The sequence below is a fragment of the Salvelinus sp. IW2-2015 genome, linkage group LG18, assembly GCF_002910315.2.
Source record: "Salvelinus sp. IW2-2015 linkage group LG18, ASM291031v2, whole genome shotgun sequence".
NCBI classification, from domain to species: Eukaryota; Metazoa; Chordata; class Actinopteri; order Salmoniformes; family Salmonidae; genus Salvelinus; species Salvelinus sp. IW2-2015.
In genome coordinates this window covers 28,101,673-28,122,307 of record NC_036858.1, presented here as the reverse complement: position 1 = coordinate 28,122,307, position 20,635 = coordinate 28,101,673, and the positions used below count along the sequence as shown (strand labels likewise).

The following is a 20,635-nucleotide window of genomic DNA, read 5'->3' as shown; positions in this document are numbered from 1 at the left end:
GTCAATCAGTGTTGCTTCCTAAGTGGACAGTTTGATTTCACAGAAGTGTGATTGACTTGGAGTTACATTGTGTTGTTTAAGTGTTCCCTTTATTTTTTTGAGCAGTGTATATAGATTTCCCCTGGGTTTAACGTATTTTCATGGTTCTCATTAAAGTGCATGAAGACTTAGACGTTAAATGCTGTACAATTTAAATACTTTCCTCCAATCCCACCTTTCCCCAAAAAACATGTAAATATTGGACTATAAATTGTGCCTTCCTGTGCTAAAATGTTTATTCTATTCTACTGACCCATTTACTTTGTTTGTATTCTTATATTGGAATATTTCTTATTGTAATATTTCTTATTGTTGTTGCATTGTCGAGAACGAACATGCAAGTAAGAATTTAGTTCAAATCAAATTTTATTTGTCACATACACATGGTAACAGATGTTAATGCAAGTGTAGCGAAAGGCTTGTGCTTCTAGTTCCGACCATGCAGTAATATCTAACAAGTAATCTAACCTAACAATTTCACAACAACTACCTTATACACATACATTTTTCATTATTAAAGTGGCTAGAGATTAGACAGTATGTTGGCAGCAGCCACTTAATGTTAGTGATGGCTGTTTAACAGTCTGATGGCCTTGAGATAGAAGCTGTTTTTCAGTCTCTCGGTCCCCGCTTTGATGCACCTATACTGACCTCYCCTTCTGGATGTTAGCGGGGTGAACAGGCAGTGGCTCGGGTGGTTGTTGTCCTTGATGATCTTTTTGGCCTTTCTGTGACATCGGGTGGTGTAGGTGTCCTGGAGGGCAGGTAGTTTGCCCCCGGTGAAGCGTTGTGCAGACCTCACTACCCTCTGGAGAGCCTTACGGTTATGGGCGGAACGGTTGCCGTACCAGGCGGTGATACAGCCCGACAGGATGCTCTCGATTGTGCATCTGTAATGGTTTGTGAGTGATTTTGGTGACAAGCCAAATTTTTTCAGCCTCCTGAGGTTGAAGAGGCGCTAATGTGCCTTCTTCACCACGCTGTCTGTGTGGGTGGACCATTTCAGCTTGTCCGTGATGTGTACGCCGAAGAACTTAAAACTTTCCACCTTCTCCACTACTGTCCCGTCGATGTGGATAGGGGGGTGCTCCCTCTGCTGTTTCCTGAAGTCCACGATCATCTCCTTTGTTTTGTTGACGTTGAGTGTGAGGTTATTTTCCTGACACCACACTCGAGGCCCTCACCTCCTCCCTGTAGGCCGTCTCGTCGTTGTTGGTAATCAAGCCTATCACTGTAGTGTCGTCTGCAAACTTGATGATTGAGTTGGAGGCGTGCATGGCCACGCAGTCATGGGTGAAAAGGGAGTACAGGAGAGGGCTGAGAACGCACCCTTGTGGGGCCCCAGTGTTGAGGATCAGCGGGGTGGAGATGTTGTTACCTACCCTCACCACCTGAGGGGCGGCCCGTCAGGAAGTCCAGGACCCAGTTGCACAGGGCGGGGTCGAGACCCAGGGTTATTGACGAGTTTGGAGGGTACTATGGTGTTAAATACTGAGCTGTAGTCGATGAACAGCATTCTTACATAGGTTTTCCTCTTGTCCAGATGGGTTAGGGCAGTGTGATTGCGATTGCGTTGTCTGTGGACCTATTGGGGCGGTAAGCAGATTGGAGTCGGTCTAGGGTGTCAGGTAGGGTGGAGGTGATATGGGCCTTGACTAGTCTCTCAAAGCCCTTCATGATGACGGAAGTGAGTGCTACGGGGCGGTAGTCATTTAGCTCAGTTACCTTCGCTTTCTTGGGAACAGGAACAATGGTGGCCCTCTTGAAGCATGTGGGAACAGCAGTCTGGGATAAGGATTGATTGAATATGTCCGTAAACACACCAGCCAGCTGGTCTGCGCATGCTCTGAGGACACGGCTGGGGATACCGTCTGGGCCGGCAGCCTTGCGAGGGTTAACATGTTTAAATGTTTTACTCATGTTGGCTGCAGTGAAGGAGAGTCCGCAGATTTTGGTAGCGGGCCGTGTCAGTGGCACTGCGTTGTCCTCAAAGCGAGCAAAGAAGTTGTTTAGTTTGTCTGGGAGCAAGACATCGTCGTCCGCGATGGGGCTGGTTTTCCTTTTGTAGTCCGTGATTGACTGTAGACTCTGCCACATACKTCTCATGTCTGAGCCGTTGAATTGCGACTCTACTTTGTCTCTATACTGATGCTTAGCCTGGTTGATTGCCTTATGGAGGGAATAGCTACACTGTTTGTATTCGGTCATGTTTCCGGTCACCTTGCCCTGATTTAAAAGCAGTGGTTCGCGCTTTCAGTTTTGCGCGAATGCTGCCATCAATCCACGGTGTTGGACGGTGCATACCATGTGTATCCTGTACATACAACCAATAAAACTTGAAATGTAAGATATTTTTTGGGGCCTAAAAATATGTTAAATGAAGCTCCACAGCCTTGGGGTAGAGAAAATAGGTTAGTGAGAGCATGATTCGTCTGACTAATGAGACACATAGGGGTTTCTCTTATGGGTTTTCTAATAGTCCATATCAGGGATGGGCAACTGGCAGCATCCCTCCTTTTGAAGGCCCTCTGATCAGTCTGGGTCTGAACTTACTGTTGCCAGTTGAAATAGTAGAATACACAAGGTGCAATTTAGAAATTTGGTTGTGAATCAGCAGTTTTTCTCTTGTTATGTCAGTCACTGATAGTCGGTCAATTAGCCCATGTCGGCGTACATTTTTTAGATTGCTAAATTAGTTTAGCGACCAGCTATCTAAACTTGTTATCGTAGTCGATGGCGGCCCCAGTAGATTTTTTGGGTCAGTCTTACTCAAATATCATATTAAAAACTGCAAACATTTCTCTCCACACTATTGCAAAATGTGTAGAATTGCATGAAATCTGTTATAAAATTGTGAAATCTTCTCTACGCCCCATTGCAAAATGTGTAGAATTGCACGGAATTAACAAAAAATTGTCCCCCAACCCCCCTAAGAACAGCCCTTAGCCATAGTATATTGGCCATATACCACATCCCCTCGTGCCTTGTTGCTTAAATGTAGTCGATCCTTGCCCCCCCCCCCCCTTTTTTGTAAGGTTTTGCCCAATGTTTACTGTGTCATGTAAGTCTGTTTTTGTAAAGCGTTGTTCTGTAACTGCAGCGGCAGAGACGTATTCAACCACGAAGCTGAACTTCGCCCACAAACTACTCAACTGGAGCACTGAAACAGGGGCGATGACCTTTCTCAGGTAAATAGTTAGTAATCACACAGACGGACACACACACACACACTCACTCACATTCTCTCTCTATATATATCTCTCTCTCTTTCTAAAGTGCTCTCTAAAGTTGCCTTGTTCTTGTTTTATTGTTTTTGGTTGGACTCTGTGTTCCTGCATTTAATTGCATGTGGCCTAGTGTGTGTGTCCAACACCATATGTGTCATAGGGTCATAATATACGTGTTGCTTTTAAGCCTCTATGCATTACTTTTTTTATTGGTCTGTAATTGGGTGGCCTTGAGGTAATTGTGTCATACAATTTACAACCAAATTAGCAGTAAAACCTCCCTACRGCTGTGAGAATTAGCACTGTCACACAGTGAATTATTAATTTAGGGCTTATTCACAAACAAGTTTTTAAATTATCACATTTAATTCAATGATGTTGATGTTGTGTCTTAGGGCTGATGGTGCAAAGGAGGAGATCCTGGCAGACTTGATTGTGGGGTGTGATGGAGCATTCTCTGCCATTCGCAAACAGTTCCTCCGTCAGAGCCGTTTCAACTTCAGTCAGACCTACATCCCCCATGGGTACCTGGAGCTCACCATGCCCCCCATCAATGGAGAGGTTGGTCCTCTGATGCTCAGAACATGGCACAGGATCAGATCAGGGGCCATATTCAAAGACAGTCTCGGAGTAGCAGTGCTAGGATCAGTTTCGCCTTTTCGATAATAATTAATAAAATTATATGGACAGAGGGGACCTGATCCTAGATCAGACCTCCTACTCAAAGACATTTTTTGAATGCAGCCCATGTTTCAAATAGTTTTAAATGTTCTTTCAAATACTTAAGCTACGCTTCAATGAGCTTTCCTGGTGCAATGGAACCAATGCTATAGTCCCATCCGCCACACCAGTCAGGCWCAATCAAACACGGCAAGTATTTGAAATAAAATACTATTTGAACCTAAATCTGAACTGATATGTTTTTATAGTTCATTGTATCAACAGGAAAAATTCTCTGCACACTACCAGTCAGATGTACATTTATTTTAATAACTTATCTTATCTGTCAGTCAACCTTCATCAGAGAATGTTCATTGTATCAGCATTGTATTGCATAGGGTATCAGGTGTCATCTCGTTTGTTGATCAACTTTTGGTCAATGCAATGCTACTGTGTCTGTTGTATATAATGTGTTTACCTTCTTTATGCTGTTATAATGCCGTCATTTCTTTTACTTTGCTCCCAGTTTGCCATGAAGCCTAATTATCTGCACATATGGCCACGCAACACATTCATGATGATTGCTCTGCCCAACCTGGTGAGTATAAATAGAACACTGTGTTTGTTTACCCTCGTCTAATACTCTATCTGTCCTCTCAGCTTCATTATCATGTGCTGAACTTGATAATAGAAGGTAGGTAAGTTTAAACATGTTGGAGAGGTGCTTTTGTGAAGTGAATACAGTATAAGAAAATGGCTCTAAAGAGATATAGTGCTTTTTATTAGTCTTGCCCCATCGCTGCAACCTCCCTACGGACTCGGAGAGGCGAAGGTCGAGAGCAATGCGTCTTCCCGAAACACGACCCTGCCAAGACACTGCTTCTTGACACACTGCTCGCTTAACCCAGAATCCAGCCGCACAGAAGTCGCTAGATTGCGATGGCACAAGGACACCCCGGCCGAACTATCCCCTAACCCGGACGACGCTGGGCTAACTGTACGTCGCCTCGTGGGTCTCCCGGTTGCGGCCGGCTGCGACACAGCCCGGGAACGAACCCGGGTCTGTAGTGACGCCTCAGACCGCTGCGCCACTCGGGAGGCCTCATGCGGCTTTTTATTTAACCCCCTTACAAACAGGCCCATTTTAACAACATTCTTGCCTGCATGTGCCGTGCGCATTATACCGTGCGTATGCCAGCATACCGGAGACGAGTGTTAATACTGGTGTGCAGATGTGGGTGGGCGTATATTTTTATAAATCCATTGAATATAAATCCATTATTTAATTTAAGCCGGGTGTATGTTACACGACTTTCAAAGTCCTAACATCACTGAGTCTTTCCTGTATTTAAATTAAAAAAWTTTACTTGCCATTGTAGTGGTGCGCGCACTAAACAATGTGGCACAGACGGTGCGTCACACACTACAAGATTCTTCACTTGGACATGAGGATTCTCGATACCAGTCTCGAGGAAACAATGATGTGATGATGTGATTAGATTTAACGGAGCTACAATGAGCTGTGGCTCAAAGCAGCCTCTTAAACGTTTTCAGTCAGACATTCACGCTTGCCATACAAGAGTTAAAATATAGCCAACGTTTTTAATTGAATAACATTGCTTGTGAACTTCAGAGCTGTAATGATTTAACACTATGTCTTTGGCTTTGGTTAAAAGCAAGTATGGCTCCTGCTCGAGATTCTACACATTCTGGGTGATGTGAAACAACGTCATCTCACTGGCTTCTTCCTGGCGAGCTCTCATTGGCTATTGCTGATAACCGTTCTCAAAACTTGTTGTTGCACATCTCACACTACAAGAGCATTGCAGATTTTGTGCAGATTTGGAGCATTGCAGACATGTTTGAAAATATCGGGGACGTCTGCGACTGCTCAAAGATTAGCTCGCTAGCCCTCAGATTGCATCTCTGACCCGCTCACATTACATGAGCGTCGGTGACGGCCGGGTACTCCGAGTAGGCAACGACATGGGAATTTTTTTCTACGATCTCAAAAGCTTGTCTGGGACAGCAAAATCGAGGCCAAAATCATTGTGTACACCCGGCTTTTGGCAGGTCCTAATAAACATTATAAGACTAATAAAATGTATTTTCAGAACAATAGAATTGTATATTGTTAGTTGAATTATGTTACGTCCAAATGAATGGACGTAACACTATTTTGTTCATTAAACAGACAAGACACACCTACCCGATCGTAGTCAACACACATATATTTTGTGGTGAGAATATCATGAAATATAACAGAATAAAATAGAAATAATATTTTTTCCCACACAACTTGTGTCATGGAAATGTGTGGAAGCGCTGTGTCATGGAAATGTGTGGAACCGAGTCCAAGCCTCATCTCTTTCTAACCCACTCCTGTTTGTTAGGGAGCAGGTGTAGGGTCTTACATTGAGAGTGTCTTCGTCATGATTCCAAAAGAAAATAACAGCAATCCTATTTTCAAAACATGTGGATCTTGTGTTCATTTTTCACAAGCTCAAAAGCCTGCGGAGGTTGTGAAAAATGAACACAAGATCCACATAAACTCCACATAACTCCAAAGAGTTGCCTATATGCAATCAAGCAAAATAAGAGGCCTACACTTGATTTGGGCTACATTATGGAATGCTAAACGGGCTCGGGAGAGACGAAGGTCGAAAGCCATGCGTCCTCCGAAGCACAACCCAACCAAGCCGCACTGCTTCTTAACACAGCCCGCCTCCAACCAGCCGCACCAATGTGTCGGAGGAAACACCGTGCACCTGGCCCCCTTGGTTAGCGCGCACTGCGCCCGGCCCGCCACAGGAGTCGCTGGAGCGCGATGAGACGAGGATATCCCTACCGGCCAAACCCTCCCTAACCCGGACAACGCTAGGCCAATTGTGCGTCGCCCCACGGACCTCCCGGTCGCGGCCGGCTGCGACAGAGCCTGGGCGAGAACCCAGAGACTCTGGGCAGCTAGCGTTGCGATGCAGTGCCCTAGACCACTGCGCCACCCGGGAGGCTGCGGTATGGTAAAGTTGAATGGAAAATGCCCTAGTATGAAAGGGATAATATAGATCTAATGTAAAGGACAATATGGACTCATTAGAAAATGTCAAAATAGTGTAATTTAAATATTGCGGTTAAATGTCACCTGAGCTGCCATATTCGTTATACAGTATGTCACTTTAATTTCATATTTATATGTCACATTGCAAACTGGCTAATCACCTGCAGGAGGTCACCGTGTAAACAGGGATATTTGACCCTTGACCTCTGAACATAGTTCTCCTGGTCCAGATCTAGACATTCACTTTATCTAAAATAAACTTTTTAGCCACTAAACTTTTTCACCAACATCTTCACTTCTCAAATACCATGGGTCCCACAGGTCGAGCCCTACTTTTTAACAGAGGTGAACGCTCCCACAAAATGTCAGCAAAGCATTTATAGCAGATAGGCAGTTATCCCACCTCTCAGCCTCCACCACTGCTACTATTAATACCATTATTAAAGTTCTGGCCTATTCAGCAAAAGTGGAACAGCTGTTCTGTTTGAGTGTGGCCAGGTTAATGCACCTAATTCAAGGGTACATTAGCACTGTCACTCAGTACAGCTCAAGGGTACATTCACACTGTCGCTCAGTACAGCTCAAGGGTGCATTGGGAGGATTGTGAAAAATGCATTGCATTGCAAAAATGCATTGCATTGCCTCCAAGGTAGCGACACTCCTAGGCCTCCTAGGATAGGCTGGCCTGCTAACACACCCACCATCCCCATCTCGCTGCGCCACATCCATCAGTTCATGTCAAGTATCCATTTGTTAGGCTTACTGCGTTAATCTCCATACTGTTTGTTCTCAGGACAAGACTTTCACCTGCACACTCTTCATGCCGTTTGACGAGTTTGAAAATGTCACCACGGGCGACCAGGTCACTGAGTTCTTCCAGAAATACTTTCCCGACGCCATCCCACTAATAGGAGCGTAAGTGACTTTCCCTCCCCTCCCCGTGTCCCTCCATCTATCCTTCCTTCCATCCCTTTATCCCTCCGGCCCACTTACATTTTTTTTATTGCATCAGGGCAGGTCAAACCACATCCATCATCTCGAGGGTGAAGTTACTGACCCACCATTACATAGCCTGGAGAGCTGAGTTTTTTATTGAGCAGCATGTTGCAGCTGAGGTGTGTAACTCGTATAGGTCTTTTCAGGGTTGACTTGACTTGAAAGGCAGCAGGAGAAACAGCTTAATTGCTGTTTGGTTTTAGATCCCCCCCCCCACCCACTTTCTAAATCCACAATTAAATGATGTAATTTCTTTTGAAATAAAGAATGTAACACCTACAATATAACACAACTAGCTGATGTGTTTGTTTTTTAATCCTAGCTGCCCTCCTCTGCCAATGCAAGGCCCGGAGAGTATGACCATATTCTTCTCTCATTAGATACAATGGTTGAAAAGAGAGAATGGATAAGGTCCTGCAGTGTAGCTGTATAAGAAATCAGCATGTAGCATACGCTATGCATATCAATGTCATAGCGGTCATTGTGTGTCTCTCTGCGACCCTCTTTCACAGGGATGCTCTTAAGAGGGATTATTTCCGTCTTCCAGCCCAGGCCATGGTGTCCGTGAAGTGCTCTCCATATCACCTTAGTGATAAGTGTGTCCTTATGGGGGATGCAGCCCACGCTGTGGTGCCTTTCTATGGACAGGGGATGAACGCGGTAAGTCGAAGTATATGTAGTATATACAGAGGGGAACAGCAAGAGGGGCAGGAGGATGGAAGATATGAGACCTGTGCGGTCKTGTGTGGCTCAGTTACGAGCATGGCGCTAGCAAGGTCATAGGGCCAAGGTCATAGTTTCCCTGTGTCTCTTAGCACATACAGTGCCTTCAGAAAGTAAAAACAGAAAGTATTTACACCCCTTTGCTTTTTTCAAAATGTTTGTGTTACAGCCTAAATTTAAAATGAATTAGCCTCCCGGGTGGCGCAGTGGTCTAAGGCACTGCATCGCAGGGCTAGCTGTGCCACCAGAGACTCTGGGTTCGAGCCCAGGCTCTGTCGCAGCCGGCCGCGACCGGGAGGTCCATGGGGCGACGCACAATTGGCCTAGCGTCGTCCGGGTTAGGGAGGGTTTGGCGGGTAGGGATATCCTCGTCTCATCGCGCACTAGCGACCCCTGTGTTGGGCTGGGCGCAGTGCGCGCTGACCAGGTCGCTAGGTGTACGGTCTTTCCTCCGACACATTGGTGCGGCTGGCTTCCGGGTTGGATGCGCATTGTGTCAAGAAGCAGTGCGGCTTGGTTGGGTTGTGTTTCGGAGGACGCATGGCTCTCGACCTTCGTCTCTCCCGAGCCCGTACGGGAGTTATAGCGATGAGACAAGACAGTAACTACTAACAATTGGATACCATGAAATTGGGGAGAAAAAGGGGGCTAAAAATGTTTTATAACTTTAAAAAATAATTAATTAAATTCTTTCTTTTTTGTCACTGGCTTACACACAATACAATAATGTCAAAGTGGAAATATGTTTTTATTTATTTATTCAAAATGAAAAGCTGAAATGTCTTGAGTCAATAAGTATTCAACTCCTTTGTTATGGCAACCCTAGAGTAAAAATCTGCTTAACAAGTCACATAATAAGTTGCACTCTGTGTGCAATAATATTGTTTAACATGATTTTTTAATGACTGCCTCATCTTTGTACCCCACACATGCAATTATCTGTAAGGTCCCTCAGCTTCGCAGTGAATTTCAAACCAATATTCAACCACAAAGACCAGGGAGGTTTTCCAATAAATTGCAAAGAAGGGAACCTATTGGTAGATGGGTAAAAAATCAGACATTCAATGTCCCTTTGGGCAAGGTGAAGTTATTATTGACACTTTGGATGGTGTATCAATACACCCAGTCTCTATAAAGATACAGGCGTCCTTCCTGGCTCAGTTGCCGGAGAGGAAGGAAACCACTCAGGGATATATATGTAAATGAGATATGTCTGTATTTAATTTTCAATACTTTTGCAAAAATGTCTAAAAACATGTTTTCTGTTTGTTATTATGGGGTATTGTGTGTGTATATGGGTGAGAAAAAGAATCAATTTTGAATTCAGGCTGTAACAGAATGAAATGTGGAAAAAGTAATGGATACTTTTTGAAGGCACTGTACATACACTATAAATGTATGCACTCACTGTACTGTAAGTTCCTCCGGATAAAAGTCTCTGCTAAGTGAGTAGCCTTGCTTGAGCCTTGGCTTGTGCGAGCCGGAAGGGCTGATAGGAGCAGGGGTGCCTGTTTCTGTAGCGAGTACACCCCCTGAACAGGACACACATTATTATTCTTATTATAAAATATGACACCTTGATTTAATGTCATTTCCAAAATATTGTTGATTCAATGTCATTTGAAACAAATAGTTAACTAAGCTTATTTCCAGGGCTTTGAAGACTGCCTGGTTTTCAACGAAATCATGGACCAGCTCAACGAAGACTTCAGTGAGTGAACACTCTGCACATTACAGACGGCACAGCAAATGTACTTTGACAGCCAGAGGACCAAAGCATTCAAATCCATTTCCCCTGACGTCAAAGTACTTCTACAACAACCAGCTAAATGAGTTTGTTTTGTTGATGGAGCTGAATATACATGTTTCATTTCATGTACCTGCGTGTGTCTGTGGATGTTGGGAAAATATATAATCGACTTTATATATTCTATTCTATTCATTCTGGTTCTTTCAGGTGCTGTTCTGCCTGAGTACACTAGAGTCCGAGTCCCAGACGACCATGCCATCGCAGACCTGGCCATGTACAACTACGTCGAAGTAATTGAGTATCAATTACTATACAAATCAAATGTTATTTGCCACATGCGCCGAATACAACAGGTGTAGGTAGACCTTACTGTGAAATGCTTACTTACAAGCCCTTAACCAACAATGCCGTTTTTAATGAGGCTATATACAGGGGGTACCAGTACTGAGCCAATGTGTTGGGGTGCAGGTTAGTCGAGGTAATTTGTACATGTAGGTAGGGGTAAAGTGACTATGCATAGATAGTAAACAGCGAGTAGCATCAGTGTATAAACAAAGGGGGGTTGTCAATGCAAATAGTCCGGGTGGCCATTTGATTAACTGTTCAGCAGTCTTATGGCTTGGGGTAGAAGCTGTTAAGGAGCCTTTTGGACCTAGACTTGGTGCTCCGGTACCACTTGCCATGCGGTAGCAGAGATAACCGTCTATGACTTGGGTGACTGGAGTCTTTTACTATTTTTTGGGGTCTTCCTTTGACACCGCCTAGTATATAGGTCCTGGATGGCAGGAAACTTGGCCCCTGTGATGTACTGGACCGTACGCATTACCCTTTGTAGCATTCAAGGTGGTGATGCAACCTGTCAGGATACTCTCGATGGTGCAGCTGTAGAACTTGTTGAGGATCTGTGGACCCATGTCAAATCTTTTCAGTCTCCTGGGGGGGAAAAGGCATTGTCGCGACCTGTTCACGACTTTCTTGGTGTGTTTGGACCATGATAGTTTGTTGGTGATGTGGACACAAACTCTCAACCCGCTCCACTACAGCCCCTTCGATGTGAATAGGGGCGTGTTCGGCCCTCCTTTTCCTGTAGTCCACGATCATCTCCTTTGTCTTGCTCACGTTGAGGGAGAGGTTGTTTTCCTGGCACCACATTGCCAGTTCTCTGACTTCCTCCCTATAGGGCCTATAGGCCGCGAAGAAAGTCTTGCAGTTCTGCCATTAAAAGGGTCCACAAGAGGTGAGGATTTATTTAAGTCTTTCATGGAGTTTGCMCAAGAAAAAAATCTACCTATTTATAAACTTCTCTCAGTGTGTACTGATGGTGCTCCGTGTATGGTGGGGAATAAAAAAGGATTTGTGGCGCTACTTCTCCGTGAACATGAAAATAGACCCATCCTAAGTTTCCATTGCATTCTACACCAGGAGGCACTTTGTGCTCAGATGTGTGACAGGCAGTTTGGGGAAGTGATGTCGCTGGTCATTCGTGTGATCAACTTTATTGTTGCTCGAGCCTTAAATGATCGCCAGTTTAAAACACTGCTGGATGAAGTTGGAAATAACTATCCTGGTCTGCTTTTGCACAGCAATGTGCGTTGGTTGTCAAGAGGGAAGGTGCTTAGCCGTAAGAATAAATTCAGAGGCTTATTATACTGACATTTAGTTGAATTCACTTTTAAAATATATTATATGGCTCTCACTGAAATACATTTCCAAATGTTTTGCTTTCATGGCTCTCTTAGTCAAAAAGGTTCCCGACCCCTGCTATAGGCTATCTCATTGTTGTCGGTGATCAGGCCTACCACCGTTGTGTCGTCAGCAAACTTAATGATGGTGTTGGAGTCGTGCTTGGCCAAGCAGTCGTGGGTGAACAGGGAGTACAGGAGGGGACCAAGCATGCACCCCTGAGCATGCACGCCTGATTTCAGCGAACACTGGATCTGGAGAACTATATGATGAAAAAGCTCCATTTAGATAATGTAGCCATGGTGTCAACCATTTTAATCAATGAAAGAGATAATGTGAGCTGAACATCATATCTGTGTAACGTAATAGGTTATCTACTTAGCTTGGCCTCTGTCTGCATCAATCAATAGCTTAACGGCCATTCTCATCGATTCAACATCACTTCTCAATGACGGCTTTTACAGTGTGTGATTTAATAGATGGATTCATCTGTATAATCTCCAACGTTTAGTGATGCCACACTGAATGAATTAGTGTCACCAAGAAGACAAGATAACACTAAGACCGGAACCAAAGGTTCTCTGAATCCCATGTTTTGCAGCCTCAATTGATGCCAATTATCGCCGTCTAATTAGCATCAAGGATTACCGTCATTTCATTTTTCATAGCTCCTGTCTTCCAAGATGTTCAGAGAGACTATCCACAGGCACGGCAGAGGGGTGTACAAACATTTCCCTCTGCTTGGGCAGAGGTTGGGGAGATTGAGTTGATCGAGTCCGGAGTAATTGACAGCAGGCAAGCTGCCAAATGTTCCATCACATGCTGACAGGAAGCAGGCTCTCACTAAATGTCCATCCTTTAATTCGTCCCTCTCACAAAGACGGTAATTGGTCTTAACTGTTACCCTCCCCTTGTATACTGCCACATTAGCCTTGTAGCCATTCTTCCCCGAGATCGCAGGGTGACACACACAGCCGCAGCACCTTGGCAAGACTCCATTAGAATCATAAGAACACCTGATTACAGAGCTAAATTTAGCCTTCGCTCTGTAGATTTACTTGAGAAAATTGGCACCCAATGCCCTTTTTAATGAGCTTGTTTGTTCATGGCGTTTGTGGAGGTGAAGTGTTAAAAAGGGCAGGTAATGCATGTCAAAGTGGTGGGTATATGGTCATTTTGAAAACGACATGTATTACAGGAGAAATAATGGGTTTTTCAGTATGATGAGTACATGTAATGAATTGGATTCATCTCGAGCACAGATGGCTCCATTTGCTGACAGATGTATTTTGTATCTTTTTAGATGCGGTCACATGTCAATTCCAAATGGTTCCTGTTCCGAAAATACGTAGACAATTTCCTCCACATTATCATGCCAAGGACAATAATCCCCTTATATACCATGGCAAGTTTTTTCGTAATTCATTTCACTCCAATTGATAGTACATTTAACTGTGAAGGATTACTGTGAAGGATTCTAAAAGGCTATTTCTGTGTGTTTCTGTATTTGTTTCTATTAATGTCTCGGTGTTTCACCATTCCCTGTTCCCAGGTTACATTTACTAGGACAAGGTACCACGAGGCAGTAAAACGCTGGCACTGGCAAGACAAAGTAAGACATGACATTGTACATTCTTCATTGTACAAGGGTCTTTGAGTGCATGCATTTAGACATTTCTTTGTGTGCCCTTTCTGACATTTTGAAACTGCATGCAATTCATTGACCTTCAGTACTACTGCTTTTTCAAAAATCCTTTCAAAAGCAAGGTCAGAAAAGGGGAATTGATTCTAACCAGTGTGACACAGCGCTTTTCTTGTTGCAACCAAAAAGAAGATGTAGTTCCCTGTCTGACAAAGAGATGTTGGTATGGTGGGTGGCCATGATGATTTGTAGGGGTTGAGGTTACTCGTCGAGCCTGTTGGCCCTGGCACTGCCTCAAATTGTCTGACCTGGCGTCTTTGATGACGTGTCATTTCTTTAATAAAGAGAATAACAAATGGATGTGGGGGGGGGGGTGTCAAGGTTTTGTCAAAACATGACTCAAGTACAGACTGAAAGGCATGTGTCAGTGAAGGGAGAGAGGCAAAGAAAGAGAAAATGGTGGCTATAGCCAACAGTCTTTGAGAATATCATGCACAGCACATCAATGTAACTTGCAAAAGGATGGAGGGATTTTTCAATGAATAGTGAAATCTATTACATTGATTACATTTTTTATTTCATATTGGCTTTTTGACAATAGCCATAGACAAAAGGTTTGGAGATGGTTTGGAAATGACATAGCCTAATATAGACAGAAGCATGTCTGTTCTACGAAATACATTCCCAAGTAAATGTATCCTCAAATATTGTATTTAGTCTGTTACGCTGTGTGCACTGAACTGACATGCACGATTGTCGCTGACACTCCGATGTTCAGATGAAGGGAATTACGTAATCTATAATGTGCACCACCACAGTGCTCAACTGACAGCGGTGTGTAGCCTACTGTAGCTGCTGGCAAAGTCATTTAAAGCCTATACTTTATCACTCAGGATGTAACTTTCCAGTGCCACTTTTTTTGCCATGTAATGTTGTTATTATTATAACTAAATCATACAACCCCATAATAAAATAGTTTACCTATTTACCTAGATGGCTTGTTGTTGTGAGTTCTATGCGAGAGTAATATTCCTCTCAAGGAAGTTGGACGGGCCATTTGAGGGAAGCATGTATTCTGACCAATGATGTACACTGAGCATACAAAACATTAAGAACACCTTCTCTTTCCATGACATAGACTCACCAAGTGAATACAGGTGATAGCTATGATCCTTTATTGATGTCACTTGTTAAATTCACGTTAAATCAGTGTAGATAAAGCTGAGGAGACTGAAAAATTAAAATAATTTTTAAGCCTTGTSCCATTCAGAGGGTGAATAGGCAAGACAAAAGATTTAAGTGCCTTTGAACATCGCACCAGGTTGTGTCAAGAACTGCAACGCTGCTGGGTTTTTCACGCTCAACAGTTTCCTGTGTGTATCAAGAATGTCCACCACCCAAAGGACATCCAGCCAACTTGACACAACCGTGAGAAGCATTGGACTCAACATGGGCCAGCATCCCTGTGGAACACTTTTGACACGTTTAGAGTCCATACCCCGACTAATTGAGGCTGTTCTGAGGGCAAAAGAGCGGGGCAAAAGTTGTTCCTAATGTTTGATATACTCAATGTATATAAACCATGGATTGTTGATGGTATGTATTGGCCATTGAGAGGCTTTCTACAGTATTTCAATTAAAAGGACAAAATTACGTGTTTAAGTATTATATTGTTTTTGTAGTGACAGGGACATTTTTTTTAGCTCACATAATATAATTGAAACATATGCATTAAGGTGTGTCTAATATAATACATGTTGTAAAAACGAATGTAGACATTAATAAATGCATTTCTATAGCTTCCAAAATATATTTTACAACGGTGGGGGAGTGCCAAGATGGAGGCAAGGTGGCTTCAACACAGTGCCCCTATACTAGTCATCTAGTGTATATATAAATCATTGATTCTGACAAGCAGTCAATGCACAACAATTCTTAATGCAATAGCAGGAAAACACTCTTAATGCAAAATAAGTTTTGGCAAATTTATTTTGAAAGCAGTTTTMAGTTTAAAAAGAGAGGGGGATCCCAGTTTTCCATTGCTACCACATTTATTCCTCTACTCCTTTTAATTGCGTGCCTGGCATTGTTTTTCAAATGCAGTTTTACAACCAGTTTCAAGCATGGTTTACCTGCAGCTGCGCAACAGAGCTCTTAAAGGGGCAATGGCGTCTTAAAAGGGCAATGACAGCCTACTTTGTAATAGAAAATGTTTTTTCCCCACCAGTGAATAATAATTCATAATAATTTATATATTCACATTTTAAAATAATAATGATTAATAATAACAATCAGGATGTTGTGTCCAATAGGGTAAATGCAGATGGACAAACCTCATGATTCAGCCTGTACATTTTATAGCCACTATGCTGCCTCAGTTGGGCTACATGAGATAATGCTTATTGCTAATAGCACATCTGATAATATAGACCATGCATAGGCTATATACAGTTGAAGTCGGAAGTTTACATACACTTAGGTTGGAGTCATTAAAACTCGTTTTTCAACCACTCCACAAATTTCTTGTTAACAAACTATAGTTTTGGCAGGTCGGTTAGGACATCTACTTTGTGCATGACACAAGTAATTTTTCGAACAATTGTTTACAGACAGATTATTTCACTAATAATTCACTGTATCACAATTCCAGTGGGTCAGAAGTTTACATACACTAAGTTGACTGTGCCTTTAAACAGCTTGGAAAATTCCAGAAAATGATGTCATGGCTTTAGAAGCTTCTGATAGGTGAATTGACATAATTTGAGTCAATTGGAGGTGTACCTGTGGATATATTTCGAGGCCTACCTTCAAACTCAGTGCCTCTTTGCTTGACATCATGGGAAAATCAAAAGAAATCAGCCAAGACCTCCGAAAGAAAATTGTAGACCTCCACAAGTCTGGTTCAAAATGGCTTAAACACAACAAAGTCAAGGTATTGGAGTGGCCATCCCAGAGCCCTGACCTCAATCCTATAGAAAATTTGTGGGCAGAACTGAAAAAGCATGTGAGAGCAAGAAGGCCTACAAACCTTACTCAGTTACACCAGCTCTGTCAGGAGGAATGGGCCAAAATTCACCCGACTTATTGTGGGAAGCTTGTGGAAGGCTACCCGAAACGTTTGACCCAAGTTAAACAATTTAAAGGTAATGCTACCAAATACTAATTGAATGTATGTAAACTTCTGACCCACTGGGAATGTGATGAAAGATATAAAAGCTGAAATTAATCATTCTCTCTACTATTATTCTGACATTTCCCATTCTTAAAATAAAGTGGTGATCCTAACTGACCTAAAACAGAGAATTTTTACTCGGATTAAATATCAGGAATTGTGAAAAACTGAGTTTAAATGTATTTGGCCAAGGTGTATGTAAACTTCCGACTTCAACTGTATATGGTCCAATATGTTATTTGGCCCATTTCTGGAGGTTGACATTTTATTTTAGATGGTGTCTGCATAATTAGATTTTCATACATTTTGCAATAGAATGTACTCTTCAAAAGTCACCGAAACTGAGTTACTCAGTCCTTCTACAGTCGTCGCCAAAAGTTTTGAGAATGACACAAATATACATTTTCACAAAGTCTGCTGCCTCAGTTTGTATGATGGCAATTTGCACATACTCCAGAATGTTATGAAGAGTGATCAGATGAATTGCAATTAATTGCAAAGTCCCTCTTTGCCATGCAAATTAACTGAATCCCCCAAAAACATTTCCACTGCATTTCAGCCCTGACACAAAAGGATCAGCTGACATCATCATGTCAGTGATTCTCTCATTAACACAGTGTTGACGAGGACAAGGCTGGAGATCACTCTGTCATGCTGATTGAGTTCGAATAACAGACTGGAAGCTTCAAAAGGAGGGTGGTGCTTGGAATCATTGTTCTTCCTCAGTCAACCATGGTTACCTGCAAGGAAACACGAGCTGTCATCATTGCTTTGCACAAAAAGGGTTTCATAGGCAAGGATATTGCTGCCAGTAAGATTGCACCTAATCAACCATTTATCGGATCATCAAGAACTTCAAGGAGAGCGGAAGGCTTGTTGTGAAGAAGGCTTCAGGGCGCACAAGAATTTCCAGCAAGCGCCAGGACCGTCTCCTAAAGTTGATTCAGCTGCGGGATCGGGGCACCACCAGTACAGAGCTTGCTGAGGAATCGCAGCAGGCAGGTGTGAGTGCATCTGCACGCACAGTGAGGCGAAGACTTTTGGAGGATGGCCTGGTGTCAAGAAGGGCAGCAAAGAAGCCACTTCTCTCCAGGAAAAACATCAGGGACAGACTGATATTCTGCAAAGGGTACAGGGATTGGACTGCCGAGGACTGGGGTAAAGTCATTTTTTCTGATGAATCCCCTTTCCGATTGTTTGGGGCATCCGGAAAAAAGCTTGTCCGGAGAAGACAAGGTGAGCACTACCATCAGTCCTGTGTCATAACAACAGTAAAGCATCCTGAGACCATTCATGTGTGGGGTTGCTTTTCTGCCAAGGGAGTGGGCTCATTCACAATTTTGCCTAAGAACACAGCCATGAATAAAGAATGGTACCAACACATCCTCCGAGAGCAACTTCTCCCAACCATCCAGGAACAGTTTGGTGATGAACAATGCCTTTTCCAGCATGATGGAGCACCTTGCCATAAGGCAAAAGTGATAACTAAGTGGCTCGGGGAACAAAACATCGATATTTTGGGTCCATGGCCAGGAAACTCCCCAGACCTTAATCCCATTGAGAACTTGTGGTCAATCCTCAAGAGGCGGGTGGACAAACAAAAACCCACAAATTCTGATAAACTCCAAGCATTGATTATGCAAGAATGGGCTGCTATCAGTCAGGATGTGGCCCAGAAGTTAATTGACAGCATGCTAGGGCGGATTGCAGAGATCTTGAAAAAGAAGGGTCAACACTGCAAAGATTGACTCTTTGCATCAACTTCATTTAATATAAAAGCTCTTTGCATCAACTTCATGTCAATAAAAGCCTTTGACACTTATGAAATGCTTGTAATTATTCTTCAGTATTCCATAGTAACATCTGACAAAAATATCGAAAGACACTGAAGCAGCAAACTTTGTGGAAATTAATATTTGTGTCATTCTCAAAACTTTTGGCCACGACTGTACTCAAGGGACTGTAATTGGTCAATCTCGCAGTTTAATGTATGTACAAAATGATCCTCTTTCCAAAAAAAGCATGATTGTCATTAGGGGAGGTTAACTTGGCTATAGACAATCGATCTGAGCCTTAAGTTTGTCATCAGATTTTTTTGTTGTTACTTCAACACATTTCTTGTTTATTCTCATAACATTTCCTTTCACTTTTCATTTCATTTCACCTTGTGCTCATTTCTAGTGCTTTTAAAACTTAAATGATGCTATTTTGTTTTTCTGTAGCCCACATTTTCAATATTTAAATAGTCTTAACGATGGAGGATCATTCGATTTCCATTTTTTAAGAAACAGAATTATTTTGTTCCCCTCAGGTGATCAACCAAGGCCTGTTATGTGTGGCAGCATCTGTTGTGGGGGGCTCCTACCTTCTCGTCAGATACCCCCCTAACATGCCAAACATCTCCATCGAGCAGCTGTGGACCAGGCTGCAGGCCCTCAAGAGTCCCTTCTGAGGTTTTGTGGGCTAATACCACTTCGTCCCAGATAGAGAGGTGAAAACTGAGCTACAAAACAACAGAGCTCAAACCAAACTGACCTCAAAACAGATGGAAAAATACAGTGTTTGTTCTGTGACCCAATTACCAATGTAATTGTTTCATAATGTACTTAATAGACATTTTATTGACTGTAATTGAAGGCCTGTGAGGCACATTTTGTGTTAATGTACAGGTAACTGGCAAAATAAAGGAAACACCAACATAGTGTTTTAACAGGGCGTTAGGCCACCGCGAGCCACCAGAACAGCTTCAATATGCCTTGGCATAATCTACAAGTGTCTGGAACACTTCGACAAGAAATTGCATCATTTTGTGTTTTGTTGATGGTGGTGTTAAAAACATTGTCTCCCAGAATCAATTGTTCAATTGGGTTGAGATCTGGTGACTAAAACACAAACACAAACACACACACACACACTTTAAACCCCCTATGCTACTTTGATACCCCTCTTTCAAAGTTAATGAGATCTCTTCTTCTAGCCATGGTAACCAAAATAATGGGCAACTGGGCATTTTTATACATAACCCTAAGCATAATGAGCTGTTAATTTTTTTATTAACTCAGTAACCACACCTGTGTGGAAGCACCTACTTTAAAAAATACTTTGTGTCCCTCATTTACTCAAGTGTAATTAATCATTATTAACCAACATCCAACTCGTGTCAGTCATGTTGCAGTAATTAAACATTCCAAATCATTTGTGGCATATTATTGTCCCAGTTCCATGTGAGGTCAACATGCCAGAAAATAACTTAAGGTGCTTTTTTTGTGGGTGTGTTGAATCAAACATAAATACAGTAAATAACGTTCTAATCTTCGAGGCCAGTACGTTAAAACCACAATATTTTTTTTTTGATTGAGGTTGCACCTGCAAGGATATGAACAAAAATAAGTTACTCTGGCCTTAATGCTGTGCCATGATCACAATGTTACTGCTCAACAATAAAACTGTAGTAGTCATAGCTGCATGACCTGTGTTGACAACTGATGATTTATCATTAAAGTTATATACATTGTTAACACAATTTGCCTTGATGTGGGTGTTATTGAATTAATGAATTTGCAGTTGCTTGTGGCGGAGTTATGGCTTGCGAAAACTGTATAATTAATGAATGAATTTGAGCTCTTTCACACTTGCTAACTTCTTAATCAAGGAGTCCTTCACACAGCATAACATGTTTTGAGTG

At 42.6% G+C, this 20,635-nt stretch overlaps 1 protein-coding gene across 3 annotated transcripts in view; it reads left to right on the top strand.

Annotated features, from left to right (window-relative positions):
- The window catches only part of LOC111977827 (kynurenine 3-monooxygenase), a 33,116-nt gene extending 12,971 nt beyond the window's left edge, over nucleotides 1-20,145 (top strand). For all 3 annotated transcript variants that reach the window (XM_024007535.2, XM_024007537.2, XM_024007536.2), the window contains 10 exons: nucleotides 3,140-3,227; nucleotides 3,662-3,827; nucleotides 4,453-4,524; nucleotides 7,778-7,899; nucleotides 8,493-8,640; nucleotides 10,357-10,414; nucleotides 10,661-10,743; nucleotides 13,440-13,541; nucleotides 13,689-13,748; nucleotides 19,262-20,145. In XM_024007535.2, the coding sequence (XP_023863303.1) occupies nucleotides 3,140-3,227; nucleotides 3,662-3,827; nucleotides 4,453-4,524; nucleotides 7,778-7,899; nucleotides 8,493-8,640; nucleotides 10,357-10,414; nucleotides 10,661-10,743; nucleotides 13,440-13,541; nucleotides 13,689-13,748; nucleotides 19,262-19,402 (1,040 nt within the window). In that variant the 3' untranslated portion in view covers nucleotides 19,403-20,145. The remainder of the gene's footprint in view (nucleotides 1-3,139; nucleotides 3,228-3,661; nucleotides 3,828-4,452; nucleotides 4,525-7,777; nucleotides 7,900-8,492; nucleotides 8,641-10,356; nucleotides 10,415-10,660; nucleotides 10,744-13,439; nucleotides 13,542-13,688; nucleotides 13,749-19,261) is intronic.
- The last annotated feature ends 490 nt before the right edge of the window (nucleotides 20,146-20,635 follow it).